At 40.3% G+C, this 18,859-nt stretch overlaps 1 protein-coding gene across 1 annotated transcript in view; it reads left to right on the top strand.

Moving 5' to 3' along the window:
* Positions 1 to 17,560, top strand: part of dst (dystonin) — a 116,891-nt gene extending 99,331 nt beyond the window's left edge. The window contains exons 75-97 of the mRNA XM_073481627.1: positions 174 to 371; positions 946 to 1,074; positions 1,574 to 1,744; positions 3,426 to 3,581; positions 3,972 to 4,178; positions 4,453 to 4,572; positions 5,166 to 5,335; positions 5,431 to 5,590; positions 6,245 to 6,439; positions 6,526 to 6,654; positions 6,975 to 7,118; positions 7,336 to 7,524; positions 7,665 to 7,794; positions 7,973 to 8,136; positions 8,585 to 8,747; positions 8,834 to 8,988; positions 9,075 to 9,149; positions 9,370 to 9,387; positions 12,299 to 12,416; positions 14,849 to 15,039; positions 15,271 to 15,381; positions 15,979 to 16,105; positions 16,483 to 17,560. Coding sequence (XP_073337728.1) covers positions 174 to 371; positions 946 to 1,074; positions 1,574 to 1,744; positions 3,426 to 3,581; positions 3,972 to 4,178; positions 4,453 to 4,572; positions 5,166 to 5,335; positions 5,431 to 5,590; positions 6,245 to 6,439; positions 6,526 to 6,654; positions 6,975 to 7,118; positions 7,336 to 7,524; positions 7,665 to 7,794; positions 7,973 to 8,136; positions 8,585 to 8,747; positions 8,834 to 8,988; positions 9,075 to 9,149; positions 9,370 to 9,387; positions 12,299 to 12,416; positions 14,849 to 15,039; positions 15,271 to 15,381; positions 15,979 to 16,105; positions 16,483 to 16,739 — 3,477 coding nt within the window. The 3' untranslated portion in view covers positions 16,740 to 17,560. The remainder of the gene's footprint in view (positions 1 to 173; positions 372 to 945; positions 1,075 to 1,573; positions 1,745 to 3,425; positions 3,582 to 3,971; positions 4,179 to 4,452; positions 4,573 to 5,165; positions 5,336 to 5,430; positions 5,591 to 6,244; positions 6,440 to 6,525; positions 6,655 to 6,974; positions 7,119 to 7,335; positions 7,525 to 7,664; positions 7,795 to 7,972; positions 8,137 to 8,584; positions 8,748 to 8,833; positions 8,989 to 9,074; positions 9,150 to 9,369; positions 9,388 to 12,298; positions 12,417 to 14,848; positions 15,040 to 15,270; positions 15,382 to 15,978; positions 16,106 to 16,482) is intronic.
* Positions 17,561 to 18,859: the final 1,299 nt, after the last annotated feature.

The following is an 18,859-nucleotide window of genomic DNA, read 5'->3' as shown; positions in this document are numbered from 1 at the left end:
TACGACAGAAGTTGATCACACTTCATTTAATTCACTGAAAAAGAACAAGGAGGCAGTCGATTCATGATCCTTTATTCCAAAATGAACCTTTACCCATGCACGTTTTAGACCGTTTGTGCTTCAGATCCATCCACTCAACATCTTGCTGTTCCTGGCTGCTTTTGTCTCCTCAGGTTCTCCAAAATGACGTGTTGGCTCACAAGGCAACAGTTGAGACAGTTAATAAAGCCGGCAATGATCTGGTGGAGTCCAGCGCTGGAGAGGAAGCTTCCAGTCTGCAGAGCAAACTAGAGAACCTGAACCAGCGGTGGAAAGGCATCCTGGAGAAGACGGCGCAGAGGAAGCAACAACTGGAGGGTGCTCTAGTTCAGGTATGAAAAATATTTTAATTGTGTTTATTCATTTTTTTAATAAGCTGTGATTGATTCTTTTCTCTAAGGGGAGCTGATATGTCAGTCACATATTGCTTCTGGAGAGGGGATTCTTTTCTTTCACCCCCCTCCTCATTTCTTCTGCATCCTGTGGAGTTTCTATTCATAACTTTTGACATTTTGATGTGAGGAGGGATATGAGAAGCCAAAATAATGAAGAAATGTTTGAAAGGTTTCTCCATAAACACATAATCTGCCCCAGGTTGAGAGGGTTTTCATAGATGAGATTCTGGAGTTTTTAAAGTGCGAAAAAAAATTTAATCACAGAAGAAAGTTCAATTCAGTTTTAACAGTAAATTGAAAAGAAAACCAGCAATATTTATGATTTATGAGGAAAAAGTCCTTAATTAATAACATTCCAGGCTTTTTAATTTATACAGCCGATAGCCAGTTTCGGTATCTAAATGAATGCCAAGAATTAATAACTCAGACATCCTCTTCTCTGAGCCATAGGTTGCAAACAAAGAGTGTGTGTGACACCTTTTGTCCTGACCCAGGTTGTATTGTGTTGCAGGCCCAAGGTTTCCATGGTGAGATAGAAGATATGCAGCAATGGCTGAAAGACACAGAGCGTCAGCTGTTGGCATCAAAGGCTGTGGGAGGCTTACCAGACACGGCCCGGGAGCAGCTTAACGCCCATCTGGTATGTGTTTAACAATATGAAAGGCCGCATACAGATGGCAGGCTCGTGAGGAGACGGCCGTGTCTTTTCTGTGTTTTATCTCAAGTGTGAAAATTAAATGACACTGCAGATATACACTACTGCAGAAAAAAGACAAAAAGCCTTTTAAAGTGTTTCGAATTGATTGGGCCATGTCAGACTGTAATGAATTTAGGAATGTTTTCCTTTGTTTTCCTTATCTCTAATGGAGAAACTCAAGATACTTTCACAGCAAACTCTCCCCGCAGGAGCGTCATCAGTGACATCTTATTGAACCAAATAAGTTTTATCAGATTAGTAACGTTATAAATGAGTCTCACCATCCATTCTTTCACCATTTTTGGGCCTAACATAAAAATAAAGTGCACTGACAGATTCATCGCAATCACTTCAGGCACGGCAGACTCTCACACTGTCATCCAAAACTGAAGCGAAAGGGAATTTAGCCTGTTTGCTCTCATCGTGCCATTGTGTCTTGCAGGAGTTGTGTTCTGCCTTCGAGGCCAAGGAGGAGCTGTATCAGGAGCTGGTGAACAAGGGTCACCAGCTGCTCACCGTGTCGCCCGAGGGTCCCGACAGCAACACGGAGCAGGACCTCGCCAACCTGAAGGACAAATGGGGAACCGTGCAGGGGAAAGTCGCTGAGAGAAAGGTATGTGAGCAGCCGACCAACGCTGCTCTTAATGATTCACAACTTCAGCTCCGAGTCCCAGTGAGAGCCCGCTGACAGACACTTGAGCCATGACTCTGTAGTTGTAAGCCTCTAATCCCAGTGCCGATAATGAATGGTGTAAGGACAGAGTGCTGGCAAGGACACACAGGATGTGGTTACACTGTAGATCACAGCGGATGAGTCAGCGAGAAACAACTGTGCTTTGTCTCAAGTGTTGCCATAGTGAACACTTGACAAGTGTGTAAAATAAATAAAAGAGCTTCAGCTAATATATGAGCCAAAATAAAGACTCATCAGTCATGTTGTTGTTCTTTGAGAAATCCTGTCCTCTGGAACAACATTTTCTCACTTTTGCGGCTCCAGTAAATAAACTTCATTCTTCATCGTCATTCTACAAAGTTAAAAAATAAATCATCCCTCCCTGACCACTCTCACTCCAGATATGGAGCTCCTCATTGTGGCTGCTGGAGAGTTTGCTGTAGCGTTTTGCTTCCTATTTACTTTGGTCCTGTTCCCAGGAATTCAAAGTCTGCTAAATCTTAGAGCGGCACAGGGTTGCAGCTGCCAGCCAAAACTCTCTGCAGCCGGTGACACTCCTATACCCTTCTTTTTCTAAGAAAAGAAAAGAATTCTGTTGTAGTTGTTCTAATACTTGCCTTTGCTCACTTACTCACACATTATATCCACTGATGATTATTTATCAAAAATCTCAGTGTTAATATTTTGTGAAAGTACCAGTGTTGTAAAAACTGTTTTTCTTTTTTTTCTTATCCAATTGCCGATGAAATACATTTATTTAAAAATGTGTTTTTTAAATGAAATGTTTGTTAAATTGATTTAAGGTATTCTGTTACAAAAATTGTTGTATTTGATTTTGTCGCCCAGTCGTATATGCTAATACAATGTGCTTTAGAGGAGATTTCAAAATATTGAGTTCTGTATTGTGTATCATGATATAGTCTACGACATCATAATATTATTTTCAGACCATGTTGCTGAGCCCTAGAAAGAAGAAATAAAATGCAGTTCCATATTTAGCAAAACTCTCCACATGACCCACAGTGTCTGAGAGAAACACATTTATTACTCACAGCTCTCATCAGGTTCGTAATGTCATTAATGCAGCATTTACGGTCACGTGACGAGCCGGTGCCGGTGGCCTCGGCTGCAACAAATGGATGTTTTTCAGCAATGGATGTTTTGCTCATTCAATTAAAAGCTCATCACCTCCCTCTCTGCCTCTCCATCAGCCTCTCCAGAGATGTTAACTTCCTCTGTATAAATAGAGGTCATGTTTGGCCCAACTGGAGTGTAATTGTTTTTTTTCCTCCCTCATCATCTAGTGTTGTAGCAACCGAATGGTTTGTTTTTAGCACTGTATAGTGTGGTACACGTCAGGGCTGGACAATTAATCAAAATATTATCAAAACTGCAATATGGCCAATTGCAACGTCCAAATCTCAGGAGCTGCATTTTTATTTGATATTGCTATTTTTGGTACAGACTCCACCAAAATTCACATCATATTTTTATATTATTCTCACTGACAATGAAAACATTACTCATGTCGTAATCACAATGTCCTTCAGCCCTATTAGGAATGTAACAAAGACAGCAGGATTGTTTCTGCTCCCGGATCCAATGATGCTTTGTTTTATAGGTGAAACTAGAAGAAGCCTTTACGCTGGCCACAGATTTCCACAACTCGCTGCAGGACTTCATCAACTGGTTAACCCAAGCGGAGCAGACATTGAACATGGTTTCTCCCGCCTCGCTCATACTGGAGACCATCATGTTTCAGATTGATGAGCATAAGGTAATGTTTGTCCAGAGGGTTACACAACCTCTGAGATGAAATTAAATGCTGATGACAAATGGAAAAAAATGTTTTATGCATGTCTGCGTGGTTGCTTTAACTGTTCCCCCGAAGTGGAAGCATTTTTATACAATTCCATGCTTTTATCCAGCTGCTGTGTCATTTCTTTAGCGAGTGGAAAATTATATCAGTTTCATTTACAAAAAAAAGGAGTTTGCGTTTGCTAATTCACCATTCGGCTTTGCCATCGAGCCAACAATGACTTAATGACTCCGTCTGTTTCGTCATTTAGAGCGTAGCTCATTACCACATCAGTCACATGAATTAAATTACCTCCGCTGTCGCTGCCTTTTAATACTGTAACACCTAATGTAAAAATCTCTCCCCCAGATGTTTGTGACAGAGGTGAACTCCCACAGGGACCACATCATCGAACTAGACAAGACAGGAACACACTTGAAGTATTTCAGCCAGAAACAGGATGTGGTCCTCATCAAGAACTTGCTGCTCAGCGTGCAGGGCCGCTGGGAGAAGCTGGTGCAGCGCTCCGTCGAGCGAGGCCGTCTGCTGGATGACGCCAGGAAGAGAGCCAAGCAGGTACTGTTCTGTGAAATGTTAAATTGGGTTTGAAATAGGCATTGTTAACTGCTGTTAGGGCTTTTTATTATCATTGGAACGCTCTGGAAATAGTATATGAAGCCTGTTTCATGTTCTGTCTGCAGCTTATTACAGCCTTTTCATTAGTGTGGACTCTTTTCTGTTCCACGGCCCTGAAAACTTAATCATCTGAACGTTTAACAGGACTCAGCGATAAATCAAGTGAAATCATACCTTTCTAAAAAAATGTGTTTGTTTCTTTGTCCTTCGTTAGTTCCATGAAACTTGGAATAAACTGATGGAATGGCTGGATGAATCTGAGAAGACTTTGGACTCAGAAGTGGAAATTGCCAATGACCCGGACAAAATCAAGACACAGCTGGCGCAGCACAAGGTGACTGAGCATCATCTTATCACGCAAGTTAATATAACAAGGGGCCTTTGACAGCATCTACAGCAGAGTCTCATTTATTAGAAACAACTCACTGTCAGAATCATGAGACAGCACCATGTTTAATGTGTAATGTTGGAGGAAATCCCAGCAGTGAGAGCTATTTATGGGAATTACAGTATCTGAGAACGCATTAGTCGTGCATTTGCTCGAGTTACCGACTACCCAGTTCCCTCTTGTTGTCCCAGCAGTGTTATGCATGGATGTTGTGCTAATCCTATCATAATCCCGGGATGGACCGAATGTATTAGGGGTGACCTTGCTTTTGGATACTTTTAATCTCTGTGGAGGAGTGGCTCTTGAGTTTTGACCCCCTTTTTTGGTTTCCCATCACAGAATGCTGTCTTCTTAATCACAAAAACACACACAAACACAGATTAGGATACTGTCTGACATGCCGACAGTAATGGGAAGAAAATCCTCTGAGATGGTTCACTGTGAAGCAATCCACCACACTAGACTATCATCAGCTTGTTCTCTTTATAAATGCAGTACTGGTTGGACGATGGACTTGATGAAATGTTTCTCATTCACAGGAGTTCCAAAAAGCTGTGGGCAGCAAGCACTCAGTGTATGACACCACAACACGAACAGGACGGGCCCTTAAAGATAAAACCTCCCTTCAGGATGATAATCAGAAGCTGGACGACATGCTGAGTGAACTGAGGGACAGATGGGACACTGTTTGTGGCAAGTCAGTGGAAAGGTAAGGATTCATCTCGCCACAGTTGTTGTTGTTTTTAACCCCCGTCAACTACTTGTCTTGCAGTACTAGCAGTAACAATTTGTGTTCTCCTGCAGACAAAACAAGCTGGAGGAGGCCCTGTTGTTTTCCGGCCAGTTTACAGACGCTCTCCAGGCTCTCATTGACTGGCTGTACAGAGTGGAACCTCAGCTGGCTGAGGACCAGCCCGTACATGGAGACATAGACCTGGTTCTCAACCTGATAGACAACCACAAGGTAGGAAACAAAGCAGACCACACCACAGCATGATTGAAAGCTACCATAATGTCCCACTGTTGATCTGCTAAATGAGTGCTGGTCTTTAAAAAAAGTCTTTAGAGGCAGCATCAAAACCAAAAGCATAAAAGTTTTCACTGCTGCATCAACACAACCTTTTCCTTGCTGCACTGATTGTTTCTTATCACAATAGCAAACAAAGGACACTTAAACCGCGGCAGGGTTGGACTATCAATTAAAACAACAAAAGAACCACTATTGTGGTACTTTTCTACCCAGAGATCTTTGAAGTGTTCTGTCCAGCAGAGATGTCTGGAAAACTGATGCTGTCATGTTTGCTCATTTCCAGTGTTATTATTCATAATAACTGCGCTGCATCAGCAACAGAGTAATCTTGTTTTTGTTGCACCAACAGCTGTGACGCTGTTGAAGATGAGTGTATTTTGTAATCAACAAGTAAAATTGCCCTCCGTACGGTTTTATTGAAATTATAATTTAAGTATTACACTGTACTTACTGTAATTATGATAATTACCAAATCTGACTCACACGATGCTCTGGAAAAACCCTGACCATATTTGCGCTTCTTCTTGTCATGAGTAAAAAATAACGGTTTATTTTGTGATGGTTTCCTTTGCTGACTGTTCCCTGCAGGTTTTCCAGAAAGAGCTGGGAAAGAGGACGGTAAGCGTTCAGGCCCTCAAGCGTTCGGCCAGGGAGCTGATTGATAGCAGCCACGATGACTCGTCCTGGGTCAAAGTCCAGATGCAGGAGCTGAGCACTCGCTGGGAGACAGTGTGCAACCTCTCGGTGTCCAAACAGGCCCGGCTGGAGCAGGCGCTGTGTCAGGTACCATAGAGTCCGCTGCGGTCGTTAGATAGAAGGTGAAAGAGCTGTCTGTGTGAGCCTGACTGATGTGTGTCCTCTGACCGCAGGCCGAGGAGTTTCACTCGACTGTTCACATCCTGCTGGAGTGGCTGGCCGAGGCAGAGCAGACTTTGCGTTTCCATGGCAGCCTGCCTGATGATGAGGAGGCTCTGCAGGCGCTTATCGAACAACACAAGGCAAGAAATGCAAATGATGTTTGTTTTTTTCTTTGGCTAAACTTTAAGTTTATATTTAAATGTTATAGTTTGACAGCTTTGGTTGTTTTTACAAAAAAGATTAAACACGCCAGCATGTTTAACAGTTAAGACATCGATTCTGTAATTACAGCCTGTCTTCTTCCATGCCAAATATGCAGCATTATAGATACTTTTCTCAACTATGATTTCATCTAAATGAAATTGCTCTGCCTTGCTCCAGCATTAAACACTTCAATTTTATGTTCTCTGAAAACAATCCAATTTTATATCTTAACTATTTTCCATTTGCTACTTTTAAGGAGTTCATGAAGAAACTGGAGGAAAAGCGAGTGGCTCTAAATAAAGCAACCAGTTTGGGAGAGGCTATTCTGACCATCTGCCATCCAGACTCTATCACGACCATCAAACACTGGAACACCATCATTAAGGCCCGGTTCGAAGAGGTCAGTTCACAGCTGCATGCTTGCAGACATGCCTTTCAGCTCTGTCATAGCCACAGGTAGCACTGAACTACGCAGTTTGGATGATTCAAGCTGCAACGATTAAGTTATGTTTTTTGGATCATGGCTTCAGCATAACACCTGTACAAGTCTTGTCACACAAAATGAATTACTCTGTCTCTATATAGTATGACTGATGTGTTTGATGTCACTGTTACAGGTGCAGGCTTGGGCCAGGCAGCACCAGCAGCGACTAGCCACAGCCCTCACTGAGCTGTTAGCCACTCAGGAGCTGCTGGAGAATCTGCTCACCTGGCTGCAGTGGGCTGAGACCAACCTCAACGATAAGGACAAGGAGACGCTGCCGCAGGAGATCGAGGAGGTCAAAAGCCTCATAGCAGAACACCAGGTAAAGAATAACTGCTGATAAAGTAATTGTCACATAGTTTTTCATCAAGTGAGGAACCATTTCTGCTCTGATCAAAATTACAATGGTTGTCTGATTATAGTAGTTGACTGAACTGGAATTGTACTTGTTTTTCCGTGCAGGCATTCATGGAGGAAATGACCAGGAAGCAACCAGATGTTGACAAAATCACCAAGACACACAAAAGAAAAGCTGCCGTGGAGCCCCCAAACCAGTCTCAGATCCCCGTGCTTGGCAAAGGAAGAACAGGAAGTATGTATCCCACAATTATTACCCCTCATGGAGCGTGACCCCAGCCATCTGGCCCAGTGTTGATTCACTGCAGGGTGACGCGACATCCTCATCTTGTCCATTTTAGCACCTGGAATGATGTCATTGTTAATCTCTTCCTCCTGATTGCATGGTGAAGGTGTTTGTCTTTCCCTCACAGGAAAACGTTCTCCCACGCAAACCATGTATGCGTCAGCAACGCAACCTCCCATTGAGACCAAGAACCCTCGGGTTAACCTGCTGGTCACCAAGTGGCAACACGTGTGGCTGCTGGCTCTGGACAGAAGGAGGAAACTCAATGATGCCATGGACAGGCTGGAGGAGGTAATCAAGCAGAAACCTGTTCTCAGTATGGCTGGGTGATGTAAAAATATATTGACATTTAAACAATATATAATTTGATATGATGCCAGTTTGAAGAGTATCTCGATAAAGCCATTAATAAACCTTATAAATAAGGTTTATTAACATAAAAAGTAGAATAATAACGCTGAACTGTGAAAACATGGCTTGGTTTTGAATATATTTAGTAATTTGATCAAAAAATATATTGAATAACATCTTAATGAAAAAATTAACTTTGCATTTATTCTTTATCTGTTTCAACAAAACAATACAAGTAAGCTTGCCTGGTAACTTCTCCAAATAATGGTATGGGCCATTGGATAGTTGGACAATACCTTCTCGTGACTGAAAAGAGTTGTTGTGTTTCCCATCGTATTTTTCTTGCTTTTCTGGTTGTTTATGTCAGCCGTTTATATTTTCTGTGCAGCTGAAAGAATTTGCCAACTTTGACTTCGATGTGTGGCGGAAGCGCTACATGCGCTGGATGAACCATAAAAAGTCTCGTGTCATGGACTTCTTCCGTCGCATTGACAAAGATCAAGATGGCAAGGTGACCCGACAGGAGTTTATAGAAGGCATTCTCTCCTCCAGTAAGTGTCCAACACACAAACTCACAACTGTACAGCATTTACCAGCCAGCAAAATGCTCATTTTCTAACTCTTGGCTCTTCTATAGAATTCCCCACCAGTCGTCTGGAGATGAGCGCTGTGGCAGACATATTTGACAGAGACGGTGACGGCTACATTGACTACTATGAGTTCGTGGCAGCCCTTCATCCCAACAAGGACGCTTACAAACCACTAACAGATGCTGACAAAATTGAAGATGAGGTGATACAAACTCTCAAGCCCAGAATTTCTAAATCTAGAAACATATTTCGGGAACTATGGTGCAATAAAATTTCCTCTTTCTGTAGGTTACACGTCAAGTAGCAAAATGCAAATGTCCAAAACGATTCCAAGTGGAGCAAATCGGTGCCAACAAATACCGGGTAAGCAGATTTCAACCTGTTACACTCAATCGCATTTTTATTAAAGTATGTTTCAACAAACACAAGCAATGCCATGATTTGAAAATACTGTTTGAGATACTATAAGCTCACTTTCATGGAAAACTCCAGTGGGAGGTAAGTGCTGAATGTGATATCAACAAAGGTGAATGCGTGCTACAAACTCTAACTCTGTATATTTTTTATCATTCTTCATCACCAGTTCTACCTTGGAAACCAGGTACATGTGAAAGTCCTCTTCTGTTTATTAACCTTTCTGTTCAGTGCCTTATCAAACCTTTTTCATTTACCATGTTTGTTTTCCAATTAACACTCTCTGCCCAGATTCCTGACTGATGTTTACAGACTGAAACTCAGAAGTAGAAATAAAAAGATCTACGGCCATTTGATTTAATCCTTAAGGAACACTGGCCTGAGATGTGTTTTCAATCCTACAATTTTATGGTAGTTGATTTAACGAGAAAATCATTAAATGCCCAATGTGTTTAGGTTTTATAGCATTTTTCTTATTGTTCTGTTTTGTTTTGAAAATCCAGGTGAAAATGAGTGTATTAAATGTTTATATGTCTGCTTTTGAGTTTCAGACAATACAATTTTAAAGCGCTAGCACCATTTCAGCCCATATTATTATTGGTCCATGGGCATAAATTCATCTGCTGGGCAGTTTGGAAAATAATGCTTTCTGTGTGCTTGCCTTTGGTGCTTCAGTATCATGGGAATGATTTACCTCAACATCGGCTGACATACTTTTGTGTAACTGTTACTTTCATAGTCGGGCAGCCTTGATGATTTCAATGAATACTTTTAATTTCATTGTACCTACTGAGTTAACATGTCTTGACCAAATGCATGTTGCAATTTAAAATTCATTGCTGATATGGGTTCATGAGCCACATGTGCTTTCTGCAGCTTGTTGGATTAAGATTAAGAATGGGAGGTGTTAGTATGAGGGGACAGTGGCTGTAGTGGTGGTTTATGAACTAGTTTGTATTTATGTCTCACACAACAATTGAATTGAAATAATTCTTTTGACAGTTTGGTCTGGTTCACTGCTTACATGACTCCTTAATCGGCGATGAGACAATAGCAAACAGGGAAAATCAAAATCTTACCCCCCACCTACACGTTGCAGTTTTGGAAAGCTGTATTCTGGTAAATGGTTATTCTTAAGATGTGTCTTGTGCCTCTTTTTTCCTCCAGATCATCATCACCTTTAATGTATTTGATCACTAAATTCACCAGTGGCATTAAATCATTCTTAAATCATACAAGTGCAAGATTTTGTACCAGTTCAAGAGATATCATAAGATAGTAGGCACTTAAGCGGAGGGTCATCAGTGTTTGGTCATGTCTGCGTGTCACACTGTGGTGGATTAGACAGAACCGATCTGAACCATTCCTCATGTTGTTCTCAGTGTGTCATTGGAGCTAGCTGCATCGGATCTGCATCATTGTCAATGCATCCCGAGTATTTTTTCGAGTCGTAGTTGTAGTAAAGTGCAACAAAGTGCTGGATTGCAGGAGATTGCTGTTTGTCCGCTTGATCATGATGTGAAATTGTTTCGTTGACAGAAAGCATGCGGCTGTGATTGTGAATGATGTTTTTGTGCTAATGCTCATGGTCACATCCAACTGGCTGACTTTTGTCTCCCGTCACCTCATAAACCATTCACATCCATAACATGCTCAATGTTCTTATGTTTGGTATGTGTGGTTGGTGAGATGAAGGCAAATTATTATACACTAGTGCCCTCTGGTGGTGTAATAGCGTGCCTTCAGTTGATGTCTTTTTTCACAGGCTTAACCTGCAGACACTGTTACAACCTGAAACAAGAAGTTATCTTAAATTAGTAGTCCACTCTGCTGTGCATCCGTACAATATAATACAGGAGCTCAAATTAAATAATCTGTAACATGTAGGAATGTAGAGCCTGACTGGTATTATAGTTTCAGGGCTATTTGATCAGCTGTATATAAGCCTAAAAAACATCCAGTGTGTAAGATTTAGGAGGATTACATGCAGAAATGAAATATAAAAACTGTGTTTTTACTAATGTATTATCGCCTCAAACCAAGAATTGTGTTGCAATCTCAGAGTGAGCCTTTCATATCCACAGAGGTTTTCAGGTTTTTAGCAGCCACCATGTGAAGGTGAGGTGAGATGTATTTAGTTGCTGCAAAGTGCAACCTCTAGATGCCACTAAATCCTACACACTGCACCTTTAAAGTCCATTAAATTCAAGAAACACTACGTGAAAAAAGGCACTTTTAATTAATAATGAATAAATACGTTTTTCTACATTTTGTTTAGTGATTTTGTTTCTAATTGGATCCATTTTAGGTGTGATATAATTGTCAATTTAGATTGAGCTCATGTAGTCTTGAAGCAACAATGTGTAGAAATTGGCATTTTATCGTAAATAAAAATCCCAGCTCTGTAACAATTTGTCAGATGTAATGTAGGTGCTAAATACAAACAAAACTCATTACGTCACAATAATGTTATGTGTTGAAAACTTGTATGTTGAAGTAAACATGTATGTAACGCTGTGATCCTACCCTCTCACTGAAGTTACATAGTTAACAAGTGATAGGGGGGCAGAGTGGCTGAGACAGACACCATTCACACTATGACAAGACACTGTACCATTAAAATGATTCTGAAGCTATTAGTTTAAGGAAAAAAGTTACATAATGTTGCTTTAAAAAACGTATATATTCATTTAGGAATCAAAAATAGCGATCAGCACATTCTAATAGTAAAATCCAGTTGGATTGACTTTCGTGTAATTTGTGTCTATGAGAATGAAAACTAAAATTTAGTGTTTTTTCTTTTGTCTGTTGTTTTTCTTTTTAACAATCTTGTTTTGTGTAAACCTGTGCAACACGGAAACGAAATCAGAAATCGAGGAAATCACAAAGAATCTGTTAAAATTTTGCATGGTATATTATAAATTGATGACGTCTAATTCCACAAAAAAATTAATAATGTATCAAATAATTGGAATAAACATGATTGTCCAATCCAGTCTGGTTTCCAGTGTTGCACAGCCTGTAGCTTTTAGTGACTGCTCATACAGGCCAGTGTTTTCACACATCCTCTCTCTGTTTCCGTCCCCCCTCCCCCGCAGTTTGGAGACTCTCAGCAGCTTCGTCTTGTACGGATTTTACGCAGCACTGTGATGGTGCGAGTGGGTGGAGGCTGGATGGCCCTGGATGAGTTCTTGGTGAAGAATGACCCCTGTCGAGGTGAGTTCAAGAGTTCACCACAAGAAGTCACAAGACAGGGCTGAAGAATAGTGAATAATGTACGAACAAATGAAGATTACAGCTTGTGTACTCTAGTTTTTAAATCTCTTAAGGAAGGTGAGGCATGGATGAGGTTTTATAAAGATTATTTTATTACTTTTTTTGGCAGATAAAGCCTGACAATACTGTCTGAACCATTACAGCCTCATTGGATGCTAAATGATACTGTCCAAGTACAATTAAATGTGAACTGTTTAGCGTTTAGCATGAGGCTTACATAAGGATACTGCACATTACTTCAGATTAAAGTCAGATAATCCACTTCTCATTGGAAATTCTGTAGAAACAATGATATTCTTTCCACCAAAATGACACGGTGAATATTGTGAGTCTTTCATTATTTAATATAACAATCCAGAATAACTGACTTTAAAGGGATTATTAGCATTTTCTCGGTTCTCGATCCATTAATGGAAAGTTTAAGAGTCTAATTCTCAGTTTGAAGATAAGTGCAAATAACAGCTGTGACTGTCTTTCCTTCTTTTTCTCCATGTTGGACCGTGGTCCTTAATTTATGCTTTGAAATCCTTTCTATGGTTTTTTACTTTCTTCTTAAAGTCTGTTTTCTGCTATCTTAACATAACAGAAAGCTCTCAGAAAAAATGACAGGGTAAAAAACTGAGTGAAAAAACAAAGGATTAGGAATTAATGTCGACAGGAAGAACATAAATTAGAGCGAAAATACAATTTGTGATCACCAATCTGCCGCCTACATAGTATAAACTTTCCTCTCTGTCGCTGTCTACTGCAAATGCTTTATGTTCTCTACTTGTTTCTGCTTTCTTCTGTATTAATTATCAATTTCCTGTTTCCTCCTGCTGAACATGACACCATTTCTTCTAGTTCATCACCACGGGAGCAAAATGTTACGCTCGGAATCAAACTCTTCAATTACTCAGTCTCCTATAGGTTGGCAAATCTCACACTTTCTCACCTTGCTCCATGAACCCGACAGTGGTATGTGTGTCTGCACATCCGAGTGTGTGCCGCTTGGTGTGTTCTACTGTAGCTGTGTGTGTGTGTGTGGGTGTGGGTGAGCGCTCATCGTGAATGGCATCCTCATGAACCACCAACCCCACTCACAATCAACTGTCATTCACCTCCAGCTGGTTTTCATGCATGCAGTTGTTTGTGTGAGTCACATCAAGTGCTGTCACTTTCGCCGAGGCACTTTTTTGGGACCTGAAGCGACAAATCAGCTCTTTTTTTCCCTCTCTCAGCATGTTACGAGCTTTTCTGGGCGCAGCTTCTTTTGCAGTTGACAATCAAACAATCAAACAAACAAACAAACAAACAAACAAACATTTTAAAACCCTTTAAAAGGTTAAAGAGGAGGCTTAGCTGAAACTGTCTAACACTGAGAAAGATGACGAAGTTGTCCGTATACACACAGTATTTATTTGTCTGTTCACTTTGTTTGAAAGTGTGGCTCGGTGGATAAAACTGCATGTCAGCCAGTTTGTTTTTAACACAGCTGGAGCGACGTCCGTTTGGTTTACTCCGGGCAGTTTATGTTTTCTGGGTTTTGTAATTCTTCTGATTTTGGCCGATTTGTTGTGGGAGTGTTTGGGCGCACTTTGATTTATTTGAATCTTTTCACCATTTGTTTAACAGTCCAAGCAAACAGAGAAGTGTTGCTGCTTGAGAAACAAAAAGTTCATTCTGCTACTGTCGCAGCAGTAATCACTTTTGTTCGACAAGTATGGTTGAGATCTGAAACTGCATGAGTCTTGTTTTCATTGTTTATTTAAGATTAATTTAAATTCTTTTTTATATATATATATTAGGATTCATTTATAACTGTCACATAATTTTAACACTTTATTTTACAGGTCCATATTTCCCTCATAATTTCCCAATAATTTTATGTAAATCTTTCAGAGAATTATCTATGTAATGCAGTGTTATTTACAGGGGAGACAGATACTGCATTCAATTGATGCATTTCCAATTAATTATTCACAATTAAATCCAAAACTAGATTGGCACTGAGTAGAGTGCATACCTCCACCAAGGAAACAGTCCCCTTTAATTCAATTAACCTAATCTTATCAATTGTTTACCATGATTTAAGCTCACCAGATCTAAGATCCACATCAGATTGTACTCAAAAATGTTGAATGTTAAAAAAAAATATTAAGTATATTAAATGATTACCGAATAAAGAAGATTAAGGAATATTTCAATTTTACCACTTTACTTATAATTAGTACCAAATTACATAGATATTTCTAGAAATTTATTGGGAAATTGGGGACTTCAAGTGGAAAATAAAGTGTTAACTCACATCATCATCATCATCAACGTGAAAATACTATTAAGAAAACAATTGTATTTATGCAGTGTGGCTCATTTGGAGTGTCTTTTCTTAGCCAAAGGCAGGACCAACATGGAGCTGCGAGAGAAGTTCATCCTCCCGGAGGGAACCACTCAGGTGATGGCGAGCTTCCGCTACCGAGGCCGGAGATCTCGGCCGTCGTCCAGAGGGGCTTCTCCCAACAGATCCACCTCCAGTCAGAGCTGTCCAGTCCCGTCACACCAGGCAGCGGCCAGTACTGCCAAGGTGAGAGGCTCCACTCTGCTGGGGGAGCCAGTTGTTGTCTAGTCGTCCGTCCAAACTACAGATTGATCATCCCTCACCATGATTTCCCTCCCATTTATCTGCCTTAATTTATCCTTTTGACATTATTTGATCATTTTCTTGTTTATCTTTTTGTGTTTCTTACATCTAGTGATTCTTGTAGTTTTTGATTTGTGAATCCATGTGTTTTTTTGATTTGCCATTGTTTCCCAGACTCCCCAACACATAACCCGCAATTATGATAAGCCCTGGCTTACAAACAGCAAACCCTCCACTCCTCTTAAATCATCAGACTCCTTTGGGAGCCAAGGTTCATCGTCAGAGGTATAGTCTTATACAGCTCATGATGTGGGACGCTTCAGATTTATGACCCAACTGAAATCTACCGCGTAATTATCGTAACAGAGACAATACGCCCACATAGAGGCTCCTAGTTTGTAAAAGGCGTATTCGTTATTGGTTTATATTTTTGATTTAGCTGATTTCCAATTTTTTATTCTGAATTGAGAAACAAAACAGTGAAAGATTTTGAAGATGTTGGTTTTATATGTTTTGTGATTTCAATTGGGTCCATAAGCTTAAACCTCTTTGATTACTAATGGGCTGTATGTTTGTTTCTTGCCTGACAAAAATGTCCGTCTTATATAAAGCTATCATAATGTGAACAAATTTGTATGCAATTTATGCATGTATTAACTTTTGACTTACTAACTATAGGTTTAACATGTATTTACTAACGGCTTCTCAAAGGGACTCCAGAGGGTTGTTTCATAAAACTTCACACTAACTCAACGATATTTGTTGTGTTTTCTGGTGCCTTGTGTTGTTCACCTCAGCTGATAAGGACTGTTTTCTAAAACGTTGTCTTAAGCAGTTAACTACCTTTGATTACAAATGAAAGTAAAGTTCTGTGTTTTGCAGGGTACACCGGTTCAAGGCAGCAAATTACGACTTCCTGGGTACTTGTCAGGAAAAGGTTTTCAGTCAGGTGAAGAGGGAAGCTTGATCAGCGCTGCTGTACTGAAAGCTCGGACACAGACATTAGGTGGTGAGTAGAGAGCAACTTTAGTAACTCATTTCATTATGTTTGGAAAAAAGTGTGTTGTTTGGGGCAGACTTGCTGCTGTTAAATACAGTGTGTGAATGAAAATAAATAAAGAGAAGAAAATATACTTCCACTGTTTTGGCTCAATCTCAGTAGTTCATTAGTCAGCGATGTGGACTCATGTCATTGTGACTTGGACTAGAGTCGACTCAAGTCACTGTCTTGATGACTTCTAACTTGACTTGACAGAAACTAAATTACTTTAGACTCAACTTGTACTTTGAAGTTGGAACTTGGACTTGACTTGCCCAAGAGAAAATTACTTGAGACTTGAGTCACATGTCTGTCATTAATTTTGGTCCTTGATTTCATCCATCTAGAGTCGAGAAAAAATTCCAGCCGACCTGGAAGTAAAGCTGGGAGCAGAGGGAGCAGTCGCAGAGGAAGTGACGCCTCTGACTTTGACATCTCGGACATCCAGTCCGTGTGCTCGGACGCGTCTGAGACGGTCGGTGACTCGTCCCGAGCGACGCCGCGCTCTTCGTCCCGTCAACGCGGAGGAAAACCCTCCAAGATCCCCACTCCTCAGAGAAGAACCACTCCCACAAGCAAACTGGCCAAGGGATCTAAGCGATAGTCAGTGGCCTTGAAAACAACACAACCCAGGAGCTAGTTGCACCCTAAACACGTAACGGACACTGGAGATATCTAACTTAAAAGACTGCAAATGTGTTGAGTGTTATTTAAATTGTTGCGAAGATGTAAAATATTCTGTTGAGAGGCAATATGGTTTAATATTATGTGAGAATGGAATGTCAATGGCCTTGTGTATTTGTTTTTAATGTATTTTATTTTTTGTGAAAAATGTCAAATTGTTTTTATTGTATTTTATTTTATTGATGCGAAACCTGTAGAGGTTTGACGAACACTAGAAAACTTGGGAATGACTACGTTGTACGGTTAGCTAACATTTCTAAACACACTAATGAAGGGCAACACGCAGGATAGCGCTCTGAGAGTTACTGAATGTACTGTAATTTATGTTTGCTGATGTTTGGAGTAGATGGTGCATTATGGTACCATTGGAGGCACTGCAATTATCTATTTAAGTGCTATGATATACTGCCAACATGCATTTAAAGGGCAATGCAATATTATAACAATGAACCCCAGTAAGCACTGCAGAAACCTTTGAAAAACACTATTTAAGGCTAGTAGCAGAAACCTCGTAATCATGAAGCTTGTTTGTTTGTGAGCAGCTGCAATCCCTGTTTTGTTTGACCACTTCACAGCAGTGTGCGCATTGACCTTTAAGAGGTGCCACTCCATGTAGACATTCTCTTGTGCATCTATGTCAATGTATGGTTAATTTCGGTAGAGCTGAAATTGTTACTGTAACATTACTTTGTAATAAACCTGCTTGCAGAAAAACACCAGAAGCTGGTGTGGACCACAGAATTGTCTCTGCTTTGCTTGTTTTAGCTCCTTTCATCAGCCATGCTAGCAGCTCAGGGATGTCAGTTAGTCTGTGGGTTGGTTAGGTTGTCTGCCACTTTGGTTTGGACTGAAATATCTCAACAACTATTTGATGGATTGCCGTGAAATGTGAAATCACGGTCCCCAGAGGATGAATAGGTAAGGGGAATCATCATCATTTTTTGGAGGATAATGAGCTGACAAATGGACATCAGAAAGTATGCACAAATGACAAAATGCCAATATAAGGAGAATTTCTTGACAGAGGTGCAATATTAAGTTACTTAGTTAATGATAGGATTAGGGCACGCTAATGTTATGCTAACTGAATGCTAAAATACGCTGGCTATCATGCAAAAGTCTCATTTTTACTATCTACCTCTCTAAAAGTGAAACCAATTTTAAGCTGTAGTCACAACCTGCACTCACAACACCTCAGCATGATCTAATTGTTTTTCTTTGTTGGTAATGCAATTGGCCGTTAACAGCCCGCTATAAAACAGTGTGTACCGACCATGTTGAAATGAAGTTTAAATGAACGGGATGAGAATTCTTAGCTAGACAGGCTGTGACGGTGTACAGGCAACAGCTGGTATCCTCCAAATAGTGACATTGTATTACCATTCCCTAATGTAAAAAAACTTTGATGATCCCCTGAATTTCTCTTTACCACCATATCATAAGGTCACAATTTAAAAATCCAGTGTCATACCATAGTCGGTACAACATATCTGGACTTGGATTGGCACAGAATTCTGTACAGCATATCGATCCCTGAATGGGTCATAAAGTTTGAATTTTCTTCTCTTCTGCTTTATGATCAAATACCTTAAAAAACTACTGACATTCCCATCAGCCTCAGCTGTACTTTGTGATCAGTGCTAATTAGGAGATGTTAGCATGTTAACAAAGATGGTGAATATAGTAAACATGTGCTAAACATCAGCCTGTTGTCATTGTGCACATGTTAACATGCTGATGATAGCTCGGGCTTTAGTTCAGCATCCCAAAACTGCTAGCACTGCTGTAAACTCTGGTCTTGTTTTCTCTTCATCTCTGTCACTCTGTCTCCGATGTCTCTTTGTTTCATGCTCCTGGACTAATGTGTATTATTGAGCATTACAGGTCGTCACATTGCTTCATAGCTGAGAGCAATTTTGATCAGTAGCTAAACTAGCGTCACTGACATTTTTACAGCACTTTAAAGTCTTTTGTTGTTTGTTTTTCTATTTGTGTCCACATTTTGAAGCAGGTACTGTACCTAGTGTGTGTGTGTGTGTG

This window comes from Pagrus major, chromosome 15 (assembly GCF_040436345.1).
Source record: "Pagrus major chromosome 15, Pma_NU_1.0".
In the NCBI taxonomy this organism is placed as follows: Eukaryota; Metazoa; Chordata; class Actinopteri; order Spariformes; family Sparidae; genus Pagrus; species Pagrus major.
The sequence above is the reverse complement of the archived record's forward strand: the minus strand, read 5'-3'. Positions and strand labels throughout refer to the sequence as shown.